Genomic DNA, 10887 nt, shown 5'->3' with positions numbered 1-10887 from the left:
GGCGGTGGAGCTGTGCGCCGCTCGGGACTGACCAGCGCAGGTAGGGGGAAAATGCAGCTGAGCCCCTGCTGCTCCGGCTGGGTTCATCCTGTCCCAAGTGGCACATGGCTCTGCTGCCACCTCTCCTCCCTGGAGCTGCAGCCCAGTTGCTGCTTCCCCTCCCCAGTGCCGGCCCAGCCCGACCCTGCATGGTCCGAGCGGCACGGCATGGGGAAAGCCTGCCCAGCAGCCGCTTTCCTGGGCTTACATGCAGGGCCGGGCCCTTTCCAGTCCCGTGCAGGAGGCAGAAGCTGGCCCAGATGCTGTTTCCTCTCACCAGCGCCACAGGTTCTGGCTCAGCCCCACCATCCCTCTCAAGCTGCAAACGTAGCCGGGGCAGGGCAAGGCCAGCTGGGACAGGCTGAGGTCAGGGTTGGTTGGATCGCAACCAGAACTCAAGGAAACAGCCTGGAGTGCTGCAGCCGGTAGCTGGTGCTTCTGGAGTCTTTTAGAGAGGCAGCTGCCATTACATGGGTTTGAGGGGGCTCCGTGGGCAAGAGGGAAGTGCTTGGTGGGCCGGATCATACCCACTTTCCCCTGCATGGCTAGCCTGGAGCCAGGCCATGTGCCCTTCCTCCCTGCAACCAGACCAAGTCCAGACCATGCCCCCTTCCCACTCCATGTAGCCAAATCAGGCTCACCAGCAGGATCCAACCTTTGGACAGACCAGGCATCATCATTCTGGCCTTTGAGGCAAAAAGGTTGAGTGCCACTGGTCTAAACCATCTCTGTGGGACTTCAGCTGCCAGGACTTCGACTGCCACCATGAAAGGATGTCTTGTCTATTTGCTCTCATTCTACATGCACCAAATCCTGGATATTAGACAGTGTAACCCCCTCAGAGTGACTTGAGCACTTGCACGCTCAGTAAGCATACCCAGGACAAAGCCCAAGAGCAGCTCTGAGCACACACAAGGATGTTGAAAGGCAGGTACGGTGCATCATAGTTTTTGGCATTAGGGAGTGGGAACAAATGTCTGTGGCATGCTTCACAGCAGTAGCCCCAGGCATAGCATAGAGGGGTTCTTGACCAGCCCTAAATCTTTTCCCCAGCCCAAGACTAAAAGTGTGTCTAGGAGCATCACCATGAGGCATACTGTGCCCAGTCACTCCCAAAAATGAGGCCACACAGTTGCCAGGGACAGGTGTTGAGTGCATAGCCAGTGCTACTGTTAGATTCTCTTTACACTGTACAGGAAACCCTCGCTATTTGCGGGTTCGACATTCGCGGTTTCAAATATTTGTGAATGCCAAACCCGCATCTTAAATACACTTACTGGAGCTCCTTGGGATCTGTGTGCTTGCCGCCGCCAGGCTCCTGCCGCTGCCTCTGGGCTCCTGCCATTGCCAGTGCGGCCAGCCGTGCCCCCCCCCCACCCCCAGCTGCCAGGGGTACTGCGTTCATGAATACAGACAACGCTTGTGAACGCAGTGCCGTATTCACGGATTTTGCCATTCACAGGGATCTCCAGAATGTATCCCCCGCAAATGGTGAGGGTCACCTGTAAACTTGTGCCAGGCAGCAGTGTCCTCAAGCATGCTGTGGGCTGACTCCTAAACCGAAAGCAGCCAAGTTTCCTTCTATGGGTAGGCTAATTAGGATGGGCACAGGTTAACTGGCACTGTCAATCAGCTGTGCTACTTAGTTCACCCGAAGTACCATATGAACCAAACTACACTACCTCCAGTTTAGGAGGCAGCTTGTGCAGAGCAGCATGTTGTGCGTTAGGGACTACTGCTGGGTGCAGTTAGCTTATTCATGTAGAGATGGCCTTAGGCTGTCCTCCTTAGGTATTCTTATTGGCACACACTCAGGAGTACTCCAAAATGGCTACAGTGCCTTACTTCCAGGATTTAGCATATGGAAAGTGGAAGTGGGTGTCTGGGCATGCCTCATGGCAACATTCCTGTGTGTAGCACAGAGGTAGCACCTCCCTTGCCCACCCATAGTTGCACTACTGGCAGTAGTCAATGCAGAAGGTAGAGTGGCACCTTAGAGACTATTGGTTCAGAGAGGCATGAGCTTTCACAGGCAACAATCTACTTTGTCAGATGCTTTGGAAAGATTGGCAGAAAGTTGAGCCCAATATCTTCCAGTTTTCTGGTATCCCATGAGGTACTGATCAGAAAACTGGAAGATATTGGGCTCAACTGCAGGACCATCAAGTGGGTGCGAAACTGGTTGCGGGGTAGGACACAGAGAGTCCAAATGAATGGATCGATGTCGTCCTTGTGAGATGTGGGCAGTGGTGTACCCCAGGGGTCGGTACTTGGCCCAGTGCTGTTCAATATCTTCATCAATGACCTGGATGAGGGGGTGAAAATCCCATTGGCCAAGTTCACGGACGACACCAAGATATGGGGTTGTGCGGACACATCCGGAGATAGGCTGCAGATACAAGCAGACCTAGACAGGCTGGCATGTTGGGCAGAACGGAACCAGATGAGGTTCAACAGAGAGAAATGCAAAGTGCTGCATCTGTGAAGAAAGAACCCACAGCACACAGGCTGGGCATTACTAACCTGACCAGCACTACAAATGAAAGGGATCTGGGGGTAACAATAGACCCCAGCATGAATATGAGCCAGCAATGCGACGCGGTAGCTGCTAGGGCTAATAAAACTCTGGCATGCATCAATCGATGCATCTCCTATAAATCCAAAGAAGTGATTCTCCCACTTTACTCAGCATTGGTGCAGCCGCAGCTGAAGTATTGTGTCCAGTTCTGGGCGCCACACTTCAACAAGGACGTGCTAAAGCTTGAGAGGGTCCAGAGAAGGGCCACCCACATGATCAGGGACTTGCATGGCAAGCCATATGAGGAGAGGCTGAGGGATCTCGGCCACTTCAGCCTAAAGAAAAGACGGCTGAGAGGGGACCTGATTGTGGCTTACTGCTATATCAGAGGCGTACATCAGGGGCTTGGTGAACAACTGTTCACCAGGGCACCCTTGGGGAAAATGAGAAACAACGGCCACAAACTCCTAGAAGATAGTTTCAGGCTGAACATCAGGAAGAAACTTCTTTACAACTAGGGTGTCCAGACTATGGAACAAGCTCCCCCCAGAGGTGGTGCAATCATCTACCCTAGAGGTCTTCAAGAGAAGACTGGATGGTCACCTGGCTGGGGTCATCTGACCCCAGATGTCTATCCTGCTCATACAGGGGGCTGGACCCGATGATCTTTCAGGGTCCCTTCCAGTCCTATGATTCTATGAGAGGGATCTGTATTGAAGGAAAAGGGACAGGAGGAGGGCCACTTGTCCCCTCCTCCTGTCTTTGCTAAAGACCTTGTTACAAATTAATTTTAGGCAGCTCCTGGAGCTCTTAACACCTGTTTTACATGGGGTTTGGGGGGAACAAGGTATGGGGCTGGATTGGGTCCCCATGAGCTGGGGCTTCCTTCCCAGTGCAGGGGCAGTAGCTTCCCCAAAAGCATCTTCCCTCACTGTTCCCACCTCCCAGTCACCCCATGAAGCACAACCAGCACCTCCCACACCGCAGCCTATTGAAACTTTTGACCTTCTTTAATTTACTTCCTCTTTATTTCTTTTTAATTTTTTTTTACTTCTTTTTATTTTATCCTTCAGTGGCTTACTTCCCTCATTTCCCTCATTTCACATTTATCCTTCAGTGGCTTACTTCCCTGACTCACACTTGCTTTCCACCTCCCATTTCATTCCCCCACATCCCATTAACTCCCCACCTCCCCATTTCACGTGTGTCCCCCACCTTCCAAACCCATTCTCACGCACCCCAACCTGGATCACAGATGTGAGCTTGTCCTGGCTCACCAGCCCTCTAGTGGCAAGTCACATCTGTGCAGGTCAGGGAGAGCTAGCACTAAGACCTATCAGCTTCTGAGCAGGTTAGAGTCGTGTGTAACAAAGCCCTAAGAAACTAAACGGCAACACAGCTAACCACCTTTGTATCCCCTGTAGTCAATGATTTTTCTGTTTGCTTAAAAGAAAGTAATCCTAATTATAGGCTGGATCTTATGGAAAAATTACACCTACGAGTTCCCTGGGATCCAGAAACATGGAAGATCTAAGGTAGAAATTATTTCCCCCAAAAGTTGAAGCATGCCTCAGTGCTATCCTATGCTACAGAACAGTACTAGGCTCCCTGATTCAGTGCCAAGAGAATGGCATTGATAATGACTGACCCTGCTGAGGGAGTTCATCGGATACCCTCACATGGGGAACATCACTCAGGGAAGATTTTGGAGGGTGGGCACAGCATCGCGCTTTTTCCCTGACTGACGGCTCTGTCCCTAAGGTCTTTCAAGGAGAACTGTTTATATCCATTCACAGTCTTCACCTCCTCTGGACCCTTCAGAATAGAGTGAGGTAAATAGCAATAGTTGGCAGTGGTCATAGCTTTCCTTGACCAACTGCAGGACTCACTCAATCAGCCAGGAAAGCATGAAACAGTGGCCAGGCATAAGGATTTAAAAATACAGAGAACCCAGAAACCAGGGAGCTTGTTGCAGCACTACATCGTCTAAAGGAAGCTGCCTACCCTAATTCGGTGGTTGCTGGTGGGAAGTTGCAGTGACATTCCAGTGTAGTTGTTCTGATTCAGAAAATCTGGCCAGACAGACAACCAGCTATAATATGCATCTGACATCTCCTACCCTCCTAGTTACAGAGGACCACTTGTGTCACAGTGAAGAGTGTGGCAGAGATGAAGAAGTGAAGTGAGGAATAGCTGGGCAGGCCCTTGGCACATGATAGTCTGGGAAGATCAGATGTTCTGGGCAGCTGAGCGACTTAAACTTTGCACGGCACTTACCAGTACCTGACAGTAGACTGAGAGTACACAGTGGACACAGAGGAATAGGACAGCAGTGTTGTCACATAACTGCTGCTGTGGCATAAGGGAAGTGGCAGGCATTTCTTCCTGCTTGAAAGGGCTGCAGTCCCATTGAAACAATATATATATATTTTTTTATAAAAACCCATGTTTCTTTCTTTAGGTTACAGACAATACCACATGGGCTTAACTATTGCTGTGGATTGCCTGCAAGAATAAACCTTTTCTTCCTCTACAGGCTCCTGCCCTAAGTCCAGACACAATGGCAGTCACGGCTGTCAGGGTGGATCAGGCTAACCGTGTTACTAACCTCCACAAAAGAGACAGAGAAAGGGGCAAAGTCTCTGGCCTCCATGACCCTGCACTGACCAACAGGGTTGACCTGATGAAAGGGCCTCTTCTTTCGTCTGGTGCTCCTATTAGCCCTGTGACTTCTGCCAGCAGAGTCCTACCTCTGGAGATCCTGCTGTGGCGTAGCCCCTCTCCCACACAGGGACAGCCTAGCCCTAGATAATTAAGAATTTTTAATATTGAATTTACTGTTCAGTGCTTATACTATTTACCTATTGCCTTTCCCTCAGTTTGGGCAACAATAATAAATTGGGCAGTTTCTATTCAGATCCAGTTTCACAGGTGAATGGAACAGTATCACAGTAGGTAACATCTGCAGTTTGACTAAGGCTGTGCCAGATGTTGCAAATGAAAGTGTACACAATTGCTCATGACTGATTTAGGGACTAAAGGTGAGTTTATATGTGAGAGCAAGAGAGGACCAGTGAGATGAACACTTCACTGGTAATTCAGTTCAACCCCTGCAGGAGAGCATGAGATAAGCCACCATGTGACAAATGCTAGTCAGGTTGTTCACTGCTCTTCTGGAAGGAGCTGTTATCCTACAGTGAGGAATAAGATATAAGTGCAGAACAGAACAGAATTAGGGAACTGCAGCAGCTCTCATCTCCCACAGCTGTATGCTACTGATGGAAAATGTCTTCTGAGGCCAGTACAGGCATCAGTGGCAGCTTGGGGAGCCCATGCTCCATGCAGACTGCATCTTTCACTGGTCTGTCAGCTAGGAGTATCCCATACACCTGGAGAGACTGACCCTTACCCCCTGTGGTGGAGAGATGGGAGAGAAAAAGGGGGGGACCATAAGAGAGTAGTTAAGGGTTGTAAGGAAGAAGTTTCACGTTCGACTGACACAGAGGGAAGCTGACTAGGATGAGTCAGTTTTCTTATGTATCAGACGCTTTGCATCTGAAGCTGGCAGCACTGCAGAAGTAACTATATATGTCTAGACTATTTTCCCTTGCAGCTAGCTACGTGTTTAAAATTCTTTGTCCACAGAACACTGCTTTTCACCTCTGCTAGCATCACATCAACTCAACAAGTACTGTACCAGATTAAATTTACTCCGTATGGGTGTGAGTTCAAGACTATCACAGATAAACAGCTACAGTTCCTTCTCACCTTGCCTTACCTTGTGGGCACTGAGAAAAAGAAGAACCATGCAACATGCCTTCATTCTAAATTCTGCTCCCAATTCCACCAGCATAACATTGGACTCATGTCACTAGTTTCAAAAGATATACATTGACTTGAAAGGGAGTCTCAAACTGCAAGATAGAAGAGGAGCTTTTTGGATTTGTCATTCATAGTTGTGAATATCTTGTTAAGAAAACTGTGATGGGACTATAATATATTTTATAGAATCAAACTGCACGATCATAAATTTCACTCTATGTTTAAAACTAATGATTGAGGTCCCCCAAATTGCAGACTTTCATTATCAATTGTGATCTCTGCAGCTGCCATGTGAAGACCAGATAATCCTTCTGAAAGGCTGCTGCATGGAAATAATGTCCCTCAGAGCAGCAGTGCGTTATGACCCCGAGAGCGAGACATTAACTCTAAATGGGGAGATGGCGGTGACGAGGGGCCAGCTAAAAAACGGAGGTCTCGGCGTAGTGTCTGATGCCATCTTTGACCTGGGTATGTCGCTGTCGTCATTTAACTTGGATGACACTGAGGTCGCCCTTCTTCAGGCTGTGCTGCTCATGTCATCAGGTGAGAACAAAGAGTGTTGAGTACCACTAGGGGTTTATAATCATGTCTCTATACATTTTTGGTCCATGGTATCTGCCACAGGTCTCTCTTTAAAAGTGCCTTTGGTCTTGAAACTTGCCCAAACAATATAACGGTCTGAAGTTGGTTGATTGTTGCAAAGGTATTAAGAAATAGCTGCATCTGGACCAATATTCCCTGAGTAATTGAAAGATAACACAGTGTCAGTCATCCTTATGGTAAAATCCTTAAGTCTTGAGCTCTTTTGCAGCAGCCCCAGGAGCAGTTATACACAAGGCTGGGTACATGGGTCAGGTGCATTTCAACCTGGCCTTTAATATCACAGCTCTATTTTGATTTGCCTTTTCAAACTTGTAGCTTGTAGCTTAACAATATTTTGTCTGTTGATTTGGAAGTCATCACTTGGGGATTCTTCTATACCTTACCACGCTGGGGATATCAGCGAGGCTCTGAATTAACTGAAGTAGGCACACAGTGATATTCAGTTTGTTTCCCAGCATGTTTCTTTCCTGCCGCCTCAGAGCAAAAGTGTTATAAAAGTACTTTCACAAGCTATGACAGTCCAAAAAAGAGATTCCATTCTTGGGCAATGACATACCTGGCAAGGCTTTGGTTTTTAGAACACTTTAAATGCTGGGTTCTGCATAATACATAGGGCAAGGATTTACCTTAATTAAGGCTGAAGCTGACGAGTTTTGGCACCTTTCTGAATATTCATCTGCATCACAACAGAGCACTTGACATTCCTAATAGAGACATTTGGGTCTCTCTATTTTCCAACGCCATGATATGTGAAGAATGAATGACCTCTTTAGATTTGTTGGAAGGGAAATATGCTGTTTGTTTTAGAGGGATAACTGCCTGTTGAACTGCCAAATTCATTTATTGCAATTCCATTGTTTTCCTGGGGTTCTGCTTCCCGTCACAGATGGAGGTATTAAGGCTGCAGCTAGCAGGGCAGGAGAAAACTGTTGTTTAGACTTCTGATAAAAGGAGCTTTTTATTATTGTATTACAGTAGGACCTAGTGATCTCAACCAGGATCCATTGTGTTAAGCATTACATATACTCATAAGCAGACACTGCATAAACAGCTTATATTCTAAATTGGGGGGAAAAAACCATGAAGAGCAAGAGACAGGAAGTATTGCTATCTTCATCTTCCTAATAAAGGCCTGGTGTACAGAGGGGTTAAGTAACACAATCAAGGAAGCCTGTAGCAGAAGCAAGAAGTTGCCCTGATATTCTGCATCTCAGTACTTTGCCTAACTGTAAATCATCCTTCCCCTCCTGAATTGTATTGAGTATATTAATGCAACTGAATAGCAATATTAATTATTTTTTTACCTACAGATCGCCCAGGTCTTGTCTGTGTTGAGAGGATAGAAAAATGTCAGGAAGGTTTCCTCCTGGCATTTGAACACTACATTAACTACAGAAAACATCATGTTGCACATTTTTGGCCAAAACTGCTGATGAAAGTGACAGACCTACGAATGATTGGAGCCTGCCATGCCAGCCGCTTCCTGCACATGAAGGTGGAATGCCCCACAGAACTTTTTCCTCCTTTGTTCTTGGAAGTGTTTGAGGATTAGAAAGACTGATGGGGTCCTCAGAATTTCTATAGCACTACTGGCTGTCATTTCATTCCATTGCCTAGCTCTTACCATGTTTGTTTGTTCTCTCTGTTTTGTTTTGTTTTATTCTGTTTCTTGGGGGGGGCGGGAGGGGCGGATTTGTATAGATATGGGTGAAAACATCCCTTTGATGCGGGTACTCGTGACTATTGCAGTTTGTTCTTCAGTCCTTTGCTGTGAAAGCTTTGACAGTTTAACAGTGAAAATGCAAACAAACCGGTCTCATTCACCAGCACGTAAGTGGTCACCAGCTCACATCCATCATTGCCTGGAGAAGCTGGGAGATAGTTTGAAGTGGCCAAACACAAATTGGCCTTTGAGGCAAAGTAAATATTCTTTTGACCCTGCCATGTTTTTTTTCAGTATTACCTCATTATGCAGGGCAGAAGTGACCATTTAATGAGACAGTTTCTAGTTCTTTGTGTTACCACCACCATTATGATTTAATAATTTCATCCTCACCATGATTGCACCATTGCCTTGGGATTATTACAGGGGATACATTGCCCTGTAAAATCAAATCTTTTAATAATAGAGCGTGTAGGATGAGTTGGCTTTTTTATATACTTTTACAAAATGAAGAGAAACTCCTTCAGTTCTTACTTAGTTAAAACTTACAGGAAGATCTGCTAGAATAATGACTGAGGCTTGATCCTGTGAATGGTTGAGCTCTTCCCAAGAGACATCAAATGCCATCAGTTTATGTGTGCTCAGTGTTCAGTAGAAGTGAGCCCTTCATAATGACTCCAGGATTTGCCCAGAGTTATTCAGAGTTGTGAATGGTAGCAGAAGGACAACAGGGAAAAAGAAAAGTTTGTGATGATTAACTCCAAGTAGAGCCGAAAGCACCTTATTACTCATTATACTCAAAACTGTACAGCTGTCTCCCAATAATACTGTTGCTTGACAGTAATCTTTGGTAAATATACATAAGAGAAACTTCAAAATCTTTCTTGAATATATTGCTTGTCCCTTTCATGTGCATTTTGAGTTTGGTCGATTCAATTCTCAATACCCTGAGATCATTTATTTTCATTGATTGTACTAACGGGAGCAGAACTGAGCAAGAACAAGATGTCCTGCTGCTGAAGTCTGTCAGCCAGTTCTCATGGCATTAACGTATTTTGGGGCCTACATCAAACACATTATGGGCAGAGAATCCTCTTTTTTGCTCATCTTCTTTCAAGGGTAATTTTCCTGACTTCTGTTAACTTTATGCTAGGTGATTCTTCTGGGTTAAGTGTAACATATCAGAAGGATCCTCCTTTTCCTGAGAACTTGGAGATTTATTCACCCTCAGAATTGTTCCATGTTCCCTCTCTGTTGAGTTGTGCATTCAGTTGCTAATAAGAAAAAATGAAATTGGGATATCCTTTTCTGCCCATCTCAAGATATAGTATTATGATGGGTATGATGACATTCAAAGCTAATAGCTCTAATCTACCCCATATGTTTTACTCTACCCCTTACCATCTCCCCCTAAAAGAGTGTATTCAGGAAAACTTTGTGTGGAAAGAAAACAAGGGGAATTTAAAATTGTGTTTCACCACTATGTCTCTCCTTCAGGAAAGAAAGAATTTTAAATACTAAGGGACAATTTTTTAGCAAGGCTGAATTCCAGCCTCCATTTCTACCTGCATTTTGGCACCTGCAGTGAGTCGTGAACATCACTATTAGCAGTCACATGGTTATACTCATCACTCACATGAGTGTAAAACACAGAGGTGCCTTTTTTGCAGGTTCTAGGAAAACCAAGTCATTGAACATTAGCCCTTTATTGTTATTCTCACTGGCTGTCATTCTTCCATCTTTCCTCAAAGCAAATATTTTAATGACATCTGTCCTCAGATTCTTTGCAGTAAGACTTATAGGACACCAATGGATCTTGCAGTCATAGCTCAAAAAATGTTGAGCACTTCTCAGCAAAACCCAAACAAATAATGAAACTAATTGACCAGTTTTGCAAGCTGTTAATCAGATGAGTTGTATCCATGTAGCCAATGAGTACAGTTAAGTACGAGTCAGGGTTTACATGAGCAGATCATAAATTGCATAAATTAGCAGACTGTAAATCACGTAAATTAAAGGAAAAACAGTTGCTCAGATTATGGTCAAATGAGGTAGAATGTCAGATACCACTAGAAATTAAATACAATTGTCAATCCATTTCTTGCTTCTGTTTTCCAAAACTGGTAAGCAAAAATACATGAGATGTACATGCCTTTCAAAGTTGTCCTACTTTGCCATAATCTGAATGTGGAAGTAGTGTTGATGCCAGTAAGAATTTCACTCTTCTCTAAGGTTATTTAAG

At 45.6% G+C, this 10887-nt stretch overlaps 1 protein-coding gene across 4 annotated transcripts in view; it reads left to right on the top strand.

Annotated features, from left to right (window-relative positions):
* THRB (thyroid hormone receptor beta) overlaps positions 1-8615 on the top strand; it is a 210933-nt gene extending 202318 nt beyond the window's left edge. For all 4 annotated transcript variants that reach the window (XM_025201007.1, XM_006021193.2, XM_025201009.1 and 1 more), the window contains 2 exons: positions 6664-6922; positions 8293-8615. In XM_025201007.1, the coding sequence (XP_025056792.1) occupies positions 6664-6922; positions 8293-8534 (501 nt within the window). In that variant the 3' untranslated portion in view covers positions 8535-8615. The remainder of the gene's footprint in view (positions 1-6663; positions 6923-8292) is intronic.
* Positions 8616-10887: the final 2272 nt, after the last annotated feature.

This window comes from Alligator sinensis, unplaced genomic scaffold (genome assembly GCF_000455745.1).
Source record: "Alligator sinensis unplaced genomic scaffold, ASM45574v1 scaffold299_1, whole genome shotgun sequence".
Classification (NCBI taxonomy): domain Eukaryota; kingdom Metazoa; phylum Chordata; order Crocodylia; family Alligatoridae; genus Alligator; species Alligator sinensis.
The sequence above is the reverse complement of the archived record's forward strand: the minus strand, read 5'-3'. Positions and strand labels throughout refer to the sequence as shown.